This window comes from Ascaphus truei, chromosome 5 (genome assembly GCF_040206685.1).
Source record: "Ascaphus truei isolate aAscTru1 chromosome 5, aAscTru1.hap1, whole genome shotgun sequence".
Lineage (NCBI taxonomy): Eukaryota > Metazoa > Chordata > Amphibia > Anura > Ascaphidae > Ascaphus > Ascaphus truei.
The window spans coordinates 86827567-86848275 of NC_134487.1; the positions used below are offsets into that span (position 1 = coordinate 86827567).

Here is a 20709-nt window from a genome sequence, read left to right on the forward strand (position 1 = left end):
GATGTTGCAAAGGAGGAATTTGTCAAAGACATATACAGTAAAAAGTTTCCAAATAAAATGGTATATTCAGGTGTTTGGTGTGGATGGTGTATTCAGGTAAATATTACTTATCAACTAGTCAAATATATATATATATATATATATATATATATATATATATGTATATATATATATATATATATATATATATATATCAGACTAAAAGCTGTCTGTAACTCAATTAGGATACAAATGAAACTGTTTGAATATGTACCATACCAGAGAACAACTTCTAGAAAAAGATTTCATTAAAAGGATATGCAGTCCCATCACCAATTCGAGAAAAGTAATTGAGCAGGGCTTCTTCTGTCAGACATAATATAAAGAAACATGTTTTGTTTCAAATAAAAAATGTAGTAGATTTCCACTTCTTGCTTTGCTTTCATACTGATCTAGTCATGCATTCAACAGTTAAAATCCTCACAGTATATGAGTTGGAAAATGATTTGGTGTTAACTTTGCTCTCAATATTTTGTTCATGACAGCTAAGCTCAAGTTATTTTAGTCAGTCAAAGAAACTGCTTGCATTGTAAAATCTTTAAGGATTGCCTTGGATGTAATCTTCCATAGTACGGTTAAATGCTTTCAATCCTGGGCTTCACTTTCCTATTCTTCATAGCTATCGTGTTACCTGCATTGAAAGAGAAAATATCACTGTTAAAATGATGACAAGAAAACTTTTCCTTTATAGGCTCCACATTTGAATGGTAGTTTACGTACATTTGGATATAACCAGTGAGTTTTCCAGCAATGGTAGTAAACAGCTATTATGTTTTACTAATATAACTAAACACTATGAAGCACCAATGTTCACAGTAAATAAACTAGGAAAAACATATTTGCTGCATACATGTTAGGACAGAATATATATTTATATAGAGTAGATATAAATATATATGATAAAAATCTAAATGTATACAGCTTACATATTTACAACATATACATCGGGACAGCATTAGGGGCTTCACAATGTGTTAAATGAGATGTGCACATTTTTCACATGTGTTCACGTGTTCACTTCGGTCCAAAAGTTTGCAACAAGTTGCTTAACAGTAAAAGTCAATAAGCATTGCATATTCAATTAATTTCAATTCAATTACTTTTGCTTTCAAAATTCGATTCCACTTTAAATAAAACAATGTAAATGTTGCTGGACTACTATTTTGGCACTTTAAAAAAGCAAAATAGCATTTTTTTTTAACATTTTTGTTGTTTTGCTAGTACCATTACCACCATAAGTTGGTTCAAAATTTTGACAGCATTTTCAAACATTTTGGAAAGTTTGATCGAAATATCTGCAAAGCGAATCACAGCAGCTTCACAAATCTCTTAGAACCTATTTATGGAAAACATACTGTACAAGAGGAGTTTCTCCAGCATCTAAGAGATTTCTGAAGCTGCTGTGATTCGCTTTGCAGATATTTCGATCAAACTTTCCAAAAAGTTTGAAAATGTTGTAAAAATTTTGAACCAACTTTTGGTGGTAATAGTACAGTACTAGCAAAACAACAAAAATGGTCCCAAGGCTCAACAAAGTATCCAGCCGTTCCTCCTTCTCTTACCGTGCACCCCAAAACTGGAACAACATACCGGAGACTCTCACATCCACCACCAGTTTAAATTCTTTCAAAACTAAGGCTATCTCACATTTTAATCTGGTCTGTAACTGTTTCATAAGCCTATAATATATTTCTTCTTTAACTGTGCATGCAATGTTTTGTATATAATGTATACCGTGTTCACTTATGTAACTGTATTTGTAACCATGTATTATTTGTCTTAACTTGACTTATGCCCAGGACATACTTGAAAACGAGAGGTAACTTTCAATGTATTACTTCCTGGTAAAACATTTTATAAATAATAAAATAAAATAAATAAATAAATAAATAAAATCTTGCTACAGTGCATTGATGACATATTTTTTATTTGATAGAACAAGAGGTGTCTCTTAAACAGTTTCAGGAAAATTACAACATATTTCACCCCACCATAAAACTCACTCTAAACTACTCCACAAATATTATAAAGTCCTTTCATCAGGACGGATGCAGGAATTGACACTAAAATATATTTTAAAAAATGGATCCTAATCTCACAGAGAAATCAGTAATTTACAGCTGAGCCATCCACTACCACTGCATATGGTCTGATATGGATACTAGAAAGAAACATCAGTTCTCACTTCGCAAGTCCTTAATCTAACAAGGGCACTTGGGGGTAGATGCACTAAACACTTTTAACTCAGGCTCGTAACGTGACGTTGCCTAAAAAGTGTTTTGATGAAGTGGAGAGAGATAGAGGAAAGGGGAAAAGCACAATGTTATTTAAAATACAGTATGCAGTTTCATCCACCCATGATTAACAGTACCAACTTGAACAGGAAGAGACAAAAAAGTTCAAATTTGGAAATATGTAAATTTATCTCAAGTCATTATATAAGAAAAAGTCATTTAAAACTCACATACAAAACATAGTAAATCTGCAAGCATGCATCCATCATCCTGATCCCGCCCTCTTATCGTAATTTACTCAGGAGCAAATAAAACAAATTTCCCTGTACAAAATACTCAAACAGATCCTCAGAAGTTAGGGAAACCTCTTGCAGCTCGTGTTTACACAAATGAAGAGGAGAGGGTGGCAGAACCGTGTCCCGCACCGACAGCACAATCTCCAACCGGAACAAACAACCAAAAGACAGAGGACACAAAGGTAAGTATTCAGATATTTATCAATAATAAAAGAGCAGATTATATTGGCAAATGTATCATTTAAAAGTAGTACTTAGACAAAGCTTCCCTGATGAAACGTAATGACAAAAAAAAGTGCAGTGGTTGACACTTAACATGTTTTTACATCACTGCAGTATGTCTGATACAACATGAAGGGCTTTACAGAATCTCGTGGTTCCGGGAACTCCTGGCATCGCACTTGTGGAAGGTGCCTCTGGTTGCATTTTTTTGTCTTTTTTGTTACTGTAATTTAAAATATGCCAAACTGTGGTGTTACATACATCCATATACGGCAAATGCACCATTTCAGTGTCTTGGTGAAAGTAATGCCAAGTTTAGATATAACTTATGTAGCCCCTGTAAGAAATAGTGGGCTACCTATCCTTCTACTACTGGAGTAAGCCCTGGTAAGGGCAGGCGCCAGTAGTAATCATGGGTTTTCCCCCCACCAAGCCCTGCCTTGCTGTGATAGAGGTAGGCCCCAGACTCTGTGGCAGGCCTGACATCATAAGGGGCAGGGCTGTATCTATTTAGTGGGCTGCTCCTGTGTGTGTCCAGTCGGAGTGTTCCGTATGTGACAGTCTGTTGCAGTGGAGAGAAAGGAGTTTCAGTCTGGAGAGGGAGTCTGTTGGAGTTGTGAGAGTGGAGAGTGCTGGAACAGAGAGAGCATGATCTGGAAGTGGCAAGGAGACAGGAGAGAAGAAGCTCAGTGCCCAGTCTGAGTAGAGCTGATACAGCTATAGTGGACCAATGTCCCTCACCCTGCTGAGGGTGTGAGGGGGGAGAGATCTAGCCTCACCCAGAGGGCCTACCCCTGGGGTGGAGGTAGGGGTATTGATGCCCCATCCAGACCATCCTGCTAGGGCACAGCCTGGAGGAGAGGAGTGGAGGAAAGACCTGTACACATTTGGAGTGCACTGCTGTATATGAACTGCTGTGTGCCGCTGTGCATGAAGTGTTGCTGATCTGTTGTGTCAATGACAATAAAGAGTGCTGCTATTTTACATAAAGACTGTGTGTGAGTTTAAGATCACTCGCCCTGGGACCAGGGCTTCTTCTGGAAGGATCTTAACCTATCCCTATAGGTCTCGCCAGAAGATGGAGGCGCTGCATCACCACTGTTGCTAAAGAAGATGGAGGCATATACCCCAGAAGCCTGGCCCTGTTATCCCCAATACTAACGCGGGAAACTCAGGCCCTCCTGTTCCAAGTAGGTATGCACCACCATATTACATGTAGCCAGTCCTCAGTACTCCTTAGAGGTCCAATCTGCGACCGGGGGTGGGGGGGAAACATGGGCTACACTTAAATAATGTGAAAGGTAAAAAACTGGCCCACTATTACCGTATACAGACATGTGAATATATATAATGTTTGAATATAACATATTTTCCCAAAATTATTAACAATATTTACTGTACAGTGCTTACTTCTAGGCTACTAATCATAAACCAAATAGTGAGAGATGCAAAACTATTCATTTAAAGCCTGATAGTGAGTGAGTGGTGTATAAAGTCCAGAAAAATAATTTGGCTCAACACGAAAGAGTTCCAATTACAGCTGAACCCCATTATAACGTGGTCCTTGGGGGCCACCGAATGAGACCACGTTATAACCGGGAACGCGTTAACATTTTGCAGCGTGATAGCCGATCTCTCCCCTCTTTGCAGCTGTCAGCTGCTATCTCCTTACTTCATAATGCTGTCTTTGCAGCTGTCAGCTCTAGTGCACAGCGTCGCAGAGGAGGGTCCCATGACACCACACACATCCCCGTACCCCCTGATGAAGCGTAATGACAAAAAAAAGTGCAGTAGTTGACACTTAACATGTTTTTACATCACTATGCCTGATACAACATGGAAGGGCCTTACAGAATCTCGTGGTTCTGGGAACTCCTGGCATCACACTTGTGGGAGGGGAATCTGGTTGCATTTTTTTTGTCTCTTTTGTTACTTTTATTTAATATACAGTATGCCGAACTGTGGTGTTGTACACATCCATATACTGCAAATGCCCCATTTCAGTGTCCAGATGAAAATAATGCCAAGTTTAGATATAACTTAAATAATGTGAAAGGTAAAAAGATGGCCCACTATTACCGTATACAGACATGTGAATATATATACAGTAATGTTTAAAAATAACATATTTTCCCAAAATGATTAACAATAATCACTGTACAGTGCTTACTTCTAGGCTACTAATCGTAAACCAAATAGTGAGAGATGAGAAACCCTTCAGTGAGTGATGTATAAAGTCCAGAAAAATTATTTGGCTCAATACGAAAGAGTTCCAAATACAGCTGAAACCCGTTACAACGCAGTCCTTGGGGGCCACAGAATGAGACCGCGTTATAACCGGGATTGCGTTAACAATAGAATAAAATAAAATAATAATATTTTTTTTTATTTATATATAATTTACAAATGATACCATATCATACAGGAATTGAACCGAGGACCTTTCATATACTGGTACCTTTGCTCTACCTCTACACCACAAGTACTGTGTTATGTCACAGACTCTAGTAAGAAAAAAAACCATTTACATACAGTAGTACATTATGCACTGTGGCATGTAGAAGATAAATATAGGGTCAGTCTTGTAATACCAAGCCTGTGGTGTAGAGGTAATGTATTGGTACCAGTATATGGAACGTCCTGAGTTTGATCCCTGCATGTGTATTATATAAAATGTATTAATAAAAATGTTCAATTCCTACATGGTGAGGTGTGTATATGTGTCTGTAGCAATAAAGCTATTTAAAAAAGTATGGGGATGTGTGTTGTGTCATGTGACCCTCCTCTGCGACGCCGCGCACCAGAGCTGACAGCTGCAGAGAGGAGAGCACTGCGGTGAGGAGAGAACTGACAGCTGCAAAGAGGAGAGAGATTGAGATGCCGGTAAGTCCTCACGCAAATCGGGATCCACACTCAGCCTGCCACGCTCAGCCTGCTTTATAACTGAGTTGAGCTATACTCACTCCTGGCCTGCAGCTCCTTATGTATGTTGGCTGCACAAAAGATAAACACTCTCCCACTACACAAGGGAAAAAAAGAAGAAACCACTCATAGTATAGTGTTTCTAGAATTGTATTCCCATAAAAAGGGATATGTTTTGCAATAAGTGGCAACTGGACTGATCGCTGCTCCAAATATATTTGGAGCATATTTTTGTTGGCGCACTTTGGCTGTGACAATTGAGTTTGGGAAGACGATATTGTCTGTTCCATCAACGTGTGACGATGTTACCTGATGTGATATGTGTGTGCTCTTTGCACCAACCAGTTTTACTCACAGTGTGATATCCGCCGAACCTCTGTTGGACTACCACAGTGCTTCGCCGGCCTTTCTCGTCTAACCAAACAGATGAGTGATTATGGAGTAGACACGACAGACCTAGATGCGTAAGACTTACCTGCGGACCTGCCACTGATACATCACTGACAGGCTGAGTCCTTGTTCTAATTGCATCTTACATTTTATCTTGATGTGCATGATATACTTCCCCCTTTTTATGCAAAAATAATTCTAGATATACTAAACTATGAGTGGTCATGAGCTCTTTTCTTCTTCTATTATAACTTAAATAATGTAACCTTATCAGACTAATAGGAGATGATATTTGCCTCATTTGCGTATCATTTAAATGATGTGCTACAGTAAATCTGCTATACTTACAGTATATAGTTACATGGTTGATGAGGTTTAAAAAAAAATGTGTAATGTATATCGAGTTTAACCTATGTTAAATTTAATCAGCTTAGATACTAATACTATATTTGTTATTGACATTGATCCAAAATAAGGTAAAACTCCAGAGAATCATTTACCAGTTATGGTATGTCACATAAGGTGAAAGAATACATGTCTTATTGACTCCAGTTATGGTGATCGGATTGCTCCCTGAATAAACATCCTTCCTATGTTTTATATGTTTTATACCTTTTATTTCTAAGAAGGTGTGTAACCTTTTTTTTAAATATATACTGCAATCACAGTCTTTGGAGCTGTTCCACAAAAAATATTCTAACACTCATACCATTACTCAAAAACAGCAGGCTTGACCCTACCTGTCTTTCTAACTTTCGACCTGTCTCCCTCCTGCCTTTTGTCTCTAAACTCCTTGAACGTCGTGTATTCTCTCGCTTGCTCCATTTACTCAACACCTTTTCTCTCCTAGACCCTCTATAATCTGGCTTCTGCACTGCTCACTCCACTTAAACAGCCCTCACTAAAATAACTAATGACCTCCATGCTGCCAAAGACAGAGGTCATTACACTCTTCTCATATTACTCGACCTCTCTGCAGCATTTGATACTGTGGACCACCCTCTTCTCCTTCATATTCTACATACTCTTGGCATTCGTAACAAAGCTCTTTTCTGGATCTCCTCTTACCTCTTCCATTGTACTTTCAGTGTCTCTATTGCAAACACCTCCTCCTCCTCTATCGATCTCTCTGTGGGGGTACCACACGGCTCTGTCCTGGGACCCCTTCTCTTTACTCTGTACACACTCACTCTAGGTGACCTAATCACATCTCTTGGGTTAAAATATCACCCCTATGCTGACTACACACAAATTTGCTTTTCTACCCCTCTAATTTCTTGCTATACACCATCCCGGCTTTTGCGTTAGGCACAAGGATGTCTTCTCTCTACCCCTTCTGTATCTAAAGCCATTTCCCGCCTTAAACCCTTCTCTCAGCTCTGCAATGCCCTTCCCCTCAATATCCGACTAGCACCCTCTCTATTCACCTTTAAGACACACCTTAAAACACACCTGATTAAGGAAGCATATGAGTAGCTCCATGGCTGATAAATAACACCTCATACATTAACCTTTGCTCCTTGCAGACGCACTTACAGAATGCCCTCCTTGGCATCTCTGTACGTTCTTTCTACCAACAAAATCAGATTGTAAGCTCTTCAGAGCAGGGACTCCTTTTCCTAAATGTTACTTTTATGTCTGAAGCACTTTTACCTTTTTTGTTATTTATATAATTTATAATTTATATGATTGTCACGTATTACTGCTGTGAAGCGCTATGTACATTAATAGTGCTATATAAATAAAGCCATACATACATACTGTAAAAAAAGCATTTTTTGCTGTCTTTTCTTTGCTGCTGGAACAATCTCCATTCCTCTAATTTCAAGGTCTAACCAAGTCATTTTTAGTAATCTGGGATGAAAGGTTCCCTTGAAAGCTGTATTGACTGTGGATATATTTGTAAATAGTTATACTACCCCCTCTTGATGCCTTTTTTTCTAATTTAAATGTAGCCCTTGTACCACCCTCCCTCCCCTTAGTGAGATTGGGGTGAGGCTGCTCTTTTAGCTACTATTTCAGGGTGTTGTGCTGTTCCTGTTTGTAAACAGGAGGGCTGAGTGCTCCGCGATGGGATGGGGAGAACCAGGACAGGGGTGCAGATTACCTTGATCTTCCTCGGTGCAGCGCTTCCAGATAATGTGGATCCTCTGTGATGAGCAGGGGATGGCCCATACTGACAACTCTCCATTCACAGCAGCAGACAGTAAACACAGTCCTTTGTCTTTCTGGGTTTTATTGCATGCAGAGTATTCACAGAGTCATTACAATTCTTTCTTAAGGGATAAGGCCATGCAGGCCCCATCCAGATTCTTATCCCTGGTAGTGCTCAGGATAACACACTCACTCCCACTCCTCAGGGGGAGGGGAGACAGACTGACTGGACTTCTGGGAAAATGTCAGAAACAACCCTCAGGAGATTTTTGTAGCCCTGCCCTTAACAGAGCAGGTAGAATACTCATTGGCTATCACACACTATAGATGAACCAATCAGTATCTTTCCCTCAGGCTGACACTTTCTGGTAGTTGCTAAGGCCTGCTCTTGGATACTGATGATGCAATCCAAGGATGCAAAAGCACACAAGGCCTTGAAAGGAATTAACCCCTCCACTGCCTGCACCTAACAGGACTTACACTGGAAAGGCCCAGGCAGAGAAGTAGCGGCCGGGAGGCTAGGCTATATAAACAAACCTAATTTGGATAGCTTTTCCTTTCCCTTTATTAGTTTTGTGTATTTACTCTGCACTTTCTCCATTTTCATAATATCTTTTTTATGCAGCGGTGCTCAAATCTGTACCCTGTATTCAAGGTGTGGTCATACTAAGTATTTATACAGTGGCAAAATTAATCTTTCGTCCCTTCAATCCATACCCCATTTTAGCATGATTTGCATCTCAATAACAGTAATGTCCACTATACAGTAGTTAACGCTATGCTCTTCACAAGATAAAACATGACAGTGTTATGTTATTGTCCTTTGTGGATATAGCATTACTCTTAATATGATGTTAAGTTAGGTTAATGTCACATTAAAGACACAGTGAAAGGAAGCGCTGAACACCTGCAATGAACTAGTTGCAGAGTAAAACCACTAAAACCACATAAAACACTAATACCACATACAATATTTAAGACATTTAAATGCTTTAAAAATGTAAAAAAGAACCTAAAAGCCAGTCAGATCAATAAAAGCAGTTGTGCATCCAAGGTAGAAGTCCTGCAGCCACAGTCAAAATCAGGTTATTTTCTGGTCCCGTCACAAAGTCTAGTAGAAAAATGATCTGGACATTGGGCGCAAAGGGCTGTAACAGAGGAACAATATTGTATGTGGAGGAGAATAGTTACCTCTTAATATATTGACAATTCAGGATGTGATAAAATGACAGGAGAAATTCTTCTGATGTGTGGATTCCTTCTGCAGTCCTCAATAAATGTGGAACTGTGCCTTAATAAAGGAATACATAAAACAACATGGCATAATAACGTTTTAATATATCGGTTAAAAGAAAGTTGATTTCAAACTCACAAACAGAAGTTTAGTGTGCGCAGTTGAATATTTAGCTTTCCAGCTTTGCACCATTGGTGTCTTATATCCAGTCACTGGGTCTGCAGTCTGTCCTGCTCACTCTGGGTTGATGGGATCCTCCTCCGGGGGCCGTCCGGTCCCCTTGGTGTTAGTTCCCTTCTTCTCCCTTGTGTGCTGCAGTTATTAATGACTCTCTAGCCTTCTTAAAGGCATTCAAAAAGTATTTGATGCCCCAGGTCTAGTGTCTTCAACTTCCTCATCACTACTTTACATTCGTCAGGGAACACGTTATGTGGGCCAGTTAGCAATTGAATTCTGTACCGTTGCTGCTGAGACAGGGTGGAACATGAAGTTTTGGTGGTGGAATTCTGGCAGAGAATTTTCAAGCATTTAAAGAATGCACTGACCTGTTGGGATACCCAAGGAATTGGAGAAACTCATCGCCTTATGTTTCAGGAGGGATCTCCGGATATGAGATTGTCAAATTGAGCAGGACTGTGCTCCTAGAACTTCTACTATTCGACTAGCTCCATATTTCAAATCTCCTCAAACTTCTACTCTTCCTGATGAGGAATCCACATAGTCGGATAGTATGAGATTACATGAGCAGGAGAAAACTGGGGAACGATCCATGGGTCTGTGCCTCTACTGTGGGCTCAAAGACTCTTTGCCCAAAACTGCCCTTACAAATCAGGGAATCTCCAGCACCCAAGGAAGTTAGAGGAATAGTCTCTGGGTATTTCTACTATTCCTCCACCATCACAACCTACCCGGCTTCTCCTACGGTATTCCATTTCCTTTGGACCAGCTTCCATCCCTGCTCAGGTTTTTGTTGATTCTGGAGCCGCAGGGAGTTTCATAAAATATGAAAGTATTTTATTTAATGCGTATAAACTGTGCTATCTATTTAGTGTTTAATATATAACCAGTAACCTTTAGTTAACACATATAAAATCTATATCGCCAATTATGAGAATTAGCCTTCTTATTGGCTAGTCATTCGGATCAGTGGTGTATAAAAGAATGAACATGTGATATGTTTCACAAATCCCTGAGGAAGCCATTTACTTGGTTAAACGCGTAGGATTTATGAAACTTTGAGGGCACCCTATCCAGTGTTGGTGGCCATCTTTGTTTCCAGGAACGGCTGGACTAATGAGTAGGAGAACCTGCAGTTTATAAGTGGCTCTCCAATGGCATCGATATTCCATTCTGCTGAACGACAGACAAGGTGGCCATGGTGTGCCTTTGAAAAACTACTCAAGACTTATTGTGAAAAGATCTCTCGTGAGTGTAATATATTGCACCGCCTGTGTGTCTCCAGTAAATACAGATTTACACTTTTGTGTTGTTCTACTCCATGTTTCTGAGGTTGTTTGGAACATGTTATAATGTCTTCATAAGACTCACAGATTTGTCCTTTAATTGTGCAATTTATATTCACCAAGTGCGAGTATAAGTAGTATCTTTTACTCCCACCCTCTGATCATTCGCATCACAGAGCTGTAATATGTTGTGGTTTATTCCTTCTATTTTATGAACTTGGGAGTCACTGTGTGCCTTAACATCCACTCAAAGAAATCCGGGATTTGAGAGCAGCTGATTACCCAAGAACTTATCAGTATAATTTATTATTCACGATTATCACTCACAGTCACTTATTTAGTTGTTAAATTGTAGTACTGTTTTAAAGCGCATTGAATTTTCTTTCACACTGTACAGTACTGTATGTATGCATGTATGAGTGTATCTATGTAAGTTTATATGAGTGAATGCATGCATGAGTCTCGATTGTGTATATCATTTTAAGCCCTATTGTAACTTTTTGGTATGTTGAAACTATACTGGGCCACAACAGTATGTTTTCCCAGGTGGACCCTTCATACCCTAGATCAACATTGCATGTGGTACTACCCAAGGGTCCTATAAGATGCAAAACACAATTATAAATGGTGTATTTTGTGGTTGATTTGTAGGGGGAAAGTTGCTGGAAGCCAATGCAGAGACAATTTAATGTACCTGGTATATCTAACCAACAATGAAGTAATTCTGCCTTAAATAAGGAAATGCGGACCCCTTCCCAGTCAATATTCCAGCACCATTCCTAATAACTTCATAATCACTTTACATTTCTTGTTGTTTAATGTTATCCAAATAAAAGATGCTGAACTGAATTTCCTACAGTATATTCTACCCCACAAGAATATTCCTGAATGTAACTATTATGCCTCTTGCTTTGAATTTGTCAATAAACAGGATAAATGTAGCAAAATGTAAGGGAAAAAAATACGTTTAGAAAACAAGTGTTTCTCCTACTGTAAATCATTGTACCATTTGCATCATCTCATTGCTTTCTCCACAATGAGTCATTTCTCCACAATACCTCTATTCTCATGAGATATAACACTTATTATACAATTAGATATTTACAAAGCAATTATATCATTGACCCAGCAGGAACAAAATAGGCTTTTGGTTTAATTCTTGGTGTAGAATCTACATGTAGATCTGGAAAAAAGACAAATACATCAAAATACATTCTATTTTCTTTAACTACTTCACTGCCAAGGCAGTTTCCCGTGCGTGGCCACAATTTTTGTAGTTACATTTTTTTAAACAATGATTTGCATGTGCGTTTTGTGATGTAAAAAGTGTTGCAAAGGATTCTATCTAGTACTGTACTTCCCTGGCTTCTTTCAAGGTTTCAGTTGTAATTCCATATACAGTACACCACAGGTTTTCCCATTTTTTATGGATTTTATTGCCTTTGCCATTTATTCTGGAAGCATGCATACGTAGTACTTCATTGGTGGTTTCTTCTCGCTTTTCCTCTGATGGATTATGTCCATTGTTATCTGTATTCTTGAACAAATTTTTGTAGAATTCTTCAACTCTATTGATCCATTGTCTTGTTTGTGTGTGATGATTTGCATCTTCCCAATCAAAAATCACTGCTTCATCTTCAATAAAGGAGTATTCCATTGCAAAATAAAATAATTTCCTTAGTTGGGAAGTAGAGGGTCTCTGGAGCTAAGCCACACTAAACCTTTTGCTTCTGAAGATACATACCTATAGACACATAGATAGGTATATACACTATGTTAAGGAAAAAAGGGACCCCTTTCGTTTTTCATCATGAAAAGGTTTCCAATTGTAGGTGTTTTATGTAGTTTAACACTAAATAAGATGTAGAAAATCAACTGATTTTACCTAAATTGATGTAACTGTGTTGTCAAGAAGTACCAGAAACACTGCGGTAGGTTCATATACATTAAACGAGAAAAAGGAGTTTTTCCTTATTAGCTCGTAAATGTGTTAAACTGTTGCAATCTAATCTGAAACACTAAGATTACTATAAAATTGGAGTTCAAATTATGGTTCAAAGTGTGTATTCAAAATGTCCTCATTCTGCTGAAACACACACCTAAAGACAATAACGCCACTGTCTCATTGCATAATTGATAATGTGTGCTCCAGCTGCACCCACTTCTGAATGATACAAATTAGTTTTTCAGTCCTACTAGTGACCATCAGGAAACATTATAAGTACACGTTTTAGTCCATAATTCTTGTTCGCTAAAGACCCTTTTGTAACTTTTTACATGATGAGGTCATCATACCATCCCCAAATCCAGAGAAAATGTATTACTTTAATAAATAATTCTTAAATGAAATAATATACTGTGACAGATCTATATGAATCAAATTTTAATGAAAATTGAATGGTTTTTCTGTAAGATATGACAAAAAAATAAGAGCTGTCACGTTTCCTCTGAACATAGTGTATGTATGTGTATATATATATATATATATATATATATATATATATATATATATATATATATATATATATATAAAAGGAAAAAGAGAGGAGAGAGCGCACGCCCATAGTGTAAAAAAGTATATTTAATGAGGGGAAGGGGAGGAGGGGGTAAAAAATGCACTTACAAAAGTACAATAAAAATAAGCATTGCGTGATTATAATCACCACCATCCGGTTAATACTGCATCATCTTGGGGCAATCCCAGTCTCAAAGCATAAAGGATCGACGTCCCAGCAGGTATCCAGGGCAGGTAAATGCTGTATAAGAGTCCAAGAAAGTGGCTCCGTTTTCACAAGCCTCTGTAGCACTCGCGCATGGATCAGTCTGTTCCAGCGCTTAGTGATGACGTAATGTTGTCAATGCGTCCAACGTGATGACGCTCCCTGACGCGTTTCGTCACTCACGGGTAACTTTTTCAAAGGGAAGTGTGGAGAAGGGGAAGGTCCGGTATTTAAATACAAAATCCAATGATGTTAATTGAATGGAACGCCCCAACTCAGCTGAAAAAGTGCTTCGTGCTGTCTACAAATATACCACCAATGAATATATATAAAATACACATAATAAGATAAAACCTATAAGAATTGGAGGAGATGGACTATAAGAGATATACCGCAGATTGTAAATACTATACCTAAGGGGAATATACACATCCTATATATAATCAATAAGAGCTGAACAAACTAACATTAAACACATATAAGGAAAATATTCTAAAAACATATTTAAACATCCATTTACTCGTATAAAACAATATGGGTAAATAATTAACTCTTAATAGCAAACATGTATAGTAGTGCAGTTCCCATAAAGGGTTTGTGCATATATGAACAGTTACAGATATCAGAACTAAAAACATAAAATAATATATAAAAAATATATAAAAAATATATACATAGAATAAGTACATATATACACATATAACAATAAACTAAGAAGTCAAAAACCAGATTCTTGACCCTTTATATATGATATGAAATCTAACCTATAATATCTTATCTCATGCGGATACTTGGGTATAATAGAAATGATAGAGAACATACATGTTGGGAGTCTATATGCCACGAACAAAGCAAGATGTCTGGAGGGACATTACAGGATTATCACAATGCAATAAAGGGATGGTATCACCTGTAATAAAATATATAATGAATTGTGGTGTATTCAGTGATGCTTATATTAAGTGTATATGAATCAGTGTAAAAATACAACTAATATCTAAACTATCAATACCACTAAACAACCGTGGATTTCCTATAATATAATTATCATTTATGATAGTGTAAACTTTAAGTAGTGGATTATATATAAGTGATTGAAAGGTGTGCTAAATGGTGTAAGATATATAGTGTGAAATAAATTTAATTTATATATGTTTTAACCCAAAGAACCAATGTATTTAAATGAAAATTAAAATAATAACGCAAACTCCAGAGTGGGGGGGGGGGGGAAGGGTTGATGCAGTATTAACCGGATGGTGGTGATTATAATCACGCAATGCTTATTTTTATTGTACTTTTGTAAGTGCATTTTTTACCCCTTCCTCCCCTTCCCCTCATTAAATATACTTTTTTACGCTATGGGCGTGCGCTCTCTCCTCTATTTTTCCTTTTAGATTCCCTGTAGACGTGGTTTGTCCACATTGAGAGCTGCCGGAGACCCTCTACACCAGCACCCACAATTTTTACTGGAACTATTTCTGAGGACTGGTTTATCACCTTTTTTTTGCCTTTCTTTTTCTTTATATGTTGTTATTTAGTTAGTATGTAGATTTTCTCCATATGGTTTACAGGTTTAATACTAATTTGTGCTATAGTAATAATTAAGGAAATCACTATTATTATTAGTTAACACTGTGTAGATATAATATTATCATTTATTCTTAGCACGGATATTTACATTATTATTGTTTTCACATTTATCCAGAGGCGCTGCTTTCTTTTTCTGTTTGTCATAGATATATATATATATATATATATATATATACACTCAAAAAAATATATATGTGTTTGTACAATATGGTAGACTAAAGTGCTGAGTGGAGCGGAGCAGGGAGCAGGGAGCTAATATGAAATAGTGAGTGCCAAAGTCTCAAAAAACATTATGAAATGAAGGATAAATATCTTGATATGTACTCCAAAATAGATAAGGAGTGTATTGAAGAGTATCAGTAGATACAGTATGGTTTGGAATATTCCGCTCTTTTGGTAGTAGGATGTCTAAAGAGTAAAACAAATCAGAGCATAGTGAAGTACTATTTGTATGTTTGCTACGTAAATAGTAGAAACCACTTACAATTTGAGAGATAAAATAGGCATTTTCACCACAGATTTCAGCATTGGTAGCAGCAAAGAATTGTGGTGTAGCGGCAGGACCCCGGACTCTGAACGGAGCGTGGTTTTCACGGTGTATCTCGGTCTCAGGTCCTCTCCTTCATAGTTTCCCCATCTCAACCTAATGACGTCTGAGGGCAACAAGGCTACTGTAAGGTACTGTGAATATTCATGCTTCTGGGATCTGATCATGAGTCAAAGTCTAGGGAATTAACCCTACATGTTTTGCTTAACCAAGTTTCTTCAGGTGTGATGCCCTTTATCCCTGTCTCTCTGTATATGGCCTTGTGATCTAATTAAATTATCTGGTGCATGTGAGAGATAAGGACTAATCAAGTGTTTGCATATCACAGAATATATATGTATATAACACAATAAATGTAATATTATCTTTACACATAAAGATAAAACTTTTTTTTAAATTGCACAATGTGTATGTACATAAATTGAATAAAAATGTAACAATACAAATGAAATATTAGTGACGACCTATACAGTATGTTGACAATTAATAAAATCATGTGTATGAAAACAATAATTTATCAATTTCCTGTAAGAGTATTTATTTATTTATTTATAAAATGTTTTACCAGGAAGTAATACATTGAGAGTTGATCTCGTTTTCAAGTATGTCCTGGGCATAGAGTTACGATGACAAATAATGCATGGTTACAATACATAGTTACATAAGTGAACACGGTATACATTATATACAAGACATTGCATGCACGGTAAGAGATAATATATATTAAAGGCATATGTAACAGTTACAGACCAGATTAAAATGTGAGACAGCTTTTGTTTCGAAAGAACTGGTGGTGGCTGTGAGAGTCTTCAGTAGAATGTTCCAGTTTTGGGGTGCACGGTAAGAGAAGGAGGATCGGCTGGATACTTTGTTGAACCTAGGGACCATGAACAGTCTTTTGGAGTCAGATCTCAGGTGATAAGTGCTGCACGTGGTATGGGTGAGGAGCTTGTTCAGGTAGACGGGTAGCATGCCCAGAAAGTATTTGAAGGCAAAACAGGAAAGATGAACTTTGCACCTAGACTCAAGTAATGACCAATCTAGTTCTTTGAGCATTTCACAGTGATGTGTGTTGTAGTTGCATTGGAGAACAAAATGGCATATTGAATTGTGGAGGGTATCAAGTTTGCCAAGGTGGGTTTGGGGTGCCGAGCCTTATACTATGTCCCCATAGTCGATAATTGGCATTAGCATCTGCTTTGCAATACGATTTATGATCAGCAGACTTAGGGAGGATTTGTTCCTGTAAAGTACACCTAGTTTTTAAATAGAAAAAATACAACTAAACTGGAGGTGATATCCTGTAGTTAATACAATTTCTCTGTTTGGCTATACTTATGTACAAATTTTAAATAAATATTATTTCTATCAATGTATTCCAGAAAAAGTTTTAATGTTTCCTCAATTCCTTGCCATAGTAACATGATATCATCAATGTGCAATTTATACTTAGAGAATACGGAGGAAGAAGATGTTTTGGAGATTGAGATTGAGAAATTCATCTTTAGTGATTTGGATAAAATTAATAGAAGGAGATCAATGGATCTTTTTCTAAATGATGAACAAACAGAGGTTAAGAATAGCAATAAGAGCAGCAAAGATCAAAAATTGCTTTTAAGAAACTTAGAAAAATGTTTATTCCTAGAAGTCAAACAATGGTTTGATCTGGTCTCTCTGGATAATTACATTAAGCATAAAATTATCCATAGAGTTTTAAGGATCCAGAAAAAAAAACAGAGCTTGCTAGAAGAAGTAGAGTACACTATTGATTGGGAAATGATCTTGGCGAATTTTTCTTTTAGTCTTATCAAATTGCGTATTAAATATAGAGAGGAGAAAACTATACATTTTGAGACCACTGTCAGTGAGATTCAGAATAAATTGGATGTTTTTAAAGATGACATTAGATGTAAGACGATATTAAAAAATGGGTTTTAAAATTTGAGAAAGAAATTATTTTAAAGAAACAGCAAAAATTTACTAGAGACAAAAAGGATTATGAAATAGTAAAACAGGAAAAGGATGGAGGTTTTTCGAATTACAATTTAAATGATACAATAGATGCAAATAACACACCCATACCCACAGAGAAAGATAATTATAGAACAGAAGGCTTTAAAAATAAATATTTTACCCCCAATAATAAGAAATATGACAATTATTGATATAATGAGGATAAAAAACATTATCAGTATAGGTATAAAAATAATAATAAGAAAAAGAAAAATCAATATCAGTATGGGGAGGGAATCGCCATAGGTATCATTCTAATGATTATGAAGTAAGAACACACTATGCTCATAAGAATAAAAATGATGGTTATAATCGATATAATGAATATTACAATAGGAAATGTTATGGATATAAAGATAAAGAAAAATATTATGAAAAGGTGACCATGGGGAATTTATAAGACCAAAAACACTGCTCCATATGATTGTGGGAAGGATTGAAATCTAAGGGAGGAAGGAGCAATTCCAAAAATACGGTAACAACTGAACAGAAGTCTTTTTTTAGGGAAGCACCAACTGCCCAAAAAGGAGAAAGAGAAAGAAAAGGAAAATAATTCAGAACTAGAACCTCTATAGATGGAGGACCAAATAAACCTAAAGAAAAGACAAGAAAGATCAATAACCTCTACAGATGGAGGACCAAATAAACCTAAAGAAAAGACAAGAAAGATCAGACGAGGAAATAGAGGAAAGGGAGGATCATCAAGGGAAAAAAGGGAGGGACAGATAGAAATGGATACAGATAATGTTTTAAATTTGACAGGTGTATCGATAAATAGTGACAATCTAAAACTTTTATCAACGGGCCTTTCATTTGCACCAACCAGTGCTCCATGTGCCTTCAAACTATTTATCAATTTACAAAAGTTTATACGTAAACTCACCTTGAAACGACATTTTATAAAAATTAACATCCCTTTAAATAAGTTAGTGGAACCTAGTGAGGATTCTATACCAATCGAGTTGGACGATAAGAATAGAGAATTTGTGATTCATTAACGAATCATTAGAGGGTATCTCTTCTGATATGGAGATACCATTAACTAATGTATCTGAGGAAGAATATATAGAAACGCAAAAGATCAAACATAGGGGTTTAAAAAATAATTCAACTTTCTATCCGACTTATTCAAAAGCAATTGAAACTTTTTCACAAATTGTCCACATAGAATTAAATGTTTTGTGTAAAAAAAAAAAATCAAAGTATAGGAATAATCTGTCGATGAAAGAAAGACATTCTTTAAAAAGATTGGTTGAGGATGATCAAATAGTGATTGGTCAGGCAGACAAGGGAGGGGGAATTGTCTTACAAAAGAAAGAGGATTATCTAAATTATGCTTTGAGACTTCTGCAGGATCCAAAAACCATTCAAAAACTAAAAAATAACCCAACTAGTTGAAAGCTTTTGGAATTAGAAGAGTTATTGAATAATGTGAAGGATAATGATATTATAAAACAATCAGAATTCTTATGTCTTTTTAATGAGAATCCGATCCAGGCAGCATTTTATAACATGCCAAAAATACATAAAGATGTGAAGCAACCGCCTGGAAGGCCTATTATATCAGGTATCGGATCTCTTCCTATGGATTTATCTGAATATATAGATGCATTCCTTCAACTACTAGTCTCCTCATTACCCTCTCATCTGAAAGACACCATACACTTATTACAAATAATTGAAAATCAGAAATGGGATGATGAGTTTATTTGGGTGTTCTGTGATGTATCCTCCCTCTATATATGAAAATGGCATTGGGGAGATAAGATATTTTCTGGACCTTGATGGTTCTCTGCCCACGAAACAAAGAGATTTTATTCTGGAGAGCATTAGATTTATTCTTACCCACAATTATGTTTACTTTGAATGATCTTTTTGTCTACAGAAGTGTGGAATGGCCATGGGGACTAAATTGGCTCCCAGTTATGCCAATTTATTTCTGGGATTCTGGGAGCATTTATGTATTTGGAACAATAATCCCTTTTTAAATAATATTATACTCTGCAGAAGATTTCCGGGTGATATTATTTTCATTTGGAAAGGTAAAGAGGAAGTCGTTGAAGAATTCCTGATTACTCTAAAAAAATTGGAATTTGGACTAGAATTCACATATTGTAAAGATAAAATTAAAATTGAATTTCTAGATCTAGAACTCTTTCAAATTGATAATAAAGAAATCCATACTCGAATATTTAGAAAGAGTGTTGATTGTAACAGGTATCTGGAAGCGTCCAGTTGTAACCATCAACAATGAATTAATAACATCCCTTTTGGACAATTTAAAAGAGTACGCAGAAATTTTTCAAGGGATGCGGACTTCAAGTTAGAAATTATGATCCTGCAGTATTTGAAGCAACTTATAAAAAAAACTTCTGAATTAAATAGGGGAAATTTGATTAACAAAAACAGGATAAAAAATAATGGTGGCTTTAATAAGGGTTTAGATGATACACCTAGATTAATCACCAGATTCAATGCAGGATCAATCAATAAGATTTTTAATCGTCACTGGCATATTTTACAAAATTATCCAATTTTAAAACCCAATTTATCTATCAAACCGAAAATAGTATATAAAAAGAAAAAGAATCTAAAAAGCATAATAGCCCCCACAGAATTGAAAACTAAACCTCAAGGAAATGGTCAACAATGCTGGACCCCAATAACACCGAATGGATACTACAAATGTGGAAACATTTGTACAACATGTACCTATTCCGACAGACAAAATAAAACATTCCAGTCTAATGTAACAGGAATAAAATATAAAATCAAGCAATTCATGAATTGCATGAAAAAATGCATTGTTTATCTTTTTGAATGTCATTGCAGACTCTAATACGTTGGGTGGACAAAAATAACTCTAAAAGAACGTTTCATGGAAC

General features: G+C 36.6%; 1 protein-coding gene across 1 annotated transcript in view; it reads right to left on the minus strand.

Annotated features, from left to right (window-relative positions):
* Window positions 1-211: 211 nt before the first annotated feature.
* Window positions 212-20709, minus strand: part of TAFA2 (TAFA chemokine like family member 2) — a 605483-nt gene continuing 584985 nt past the window's right edge. The window contains exon 9 of the mRNA XM_075600174.1: window positions 212-670. Coding sequence (XP_075456289.1) covers window positions 659-670 — 12 coding nt within the window. The 3' untranslated portion in view covers window positions 212-658. The remainder of the gene's footprint in view (window positions 671-20709) is intronic.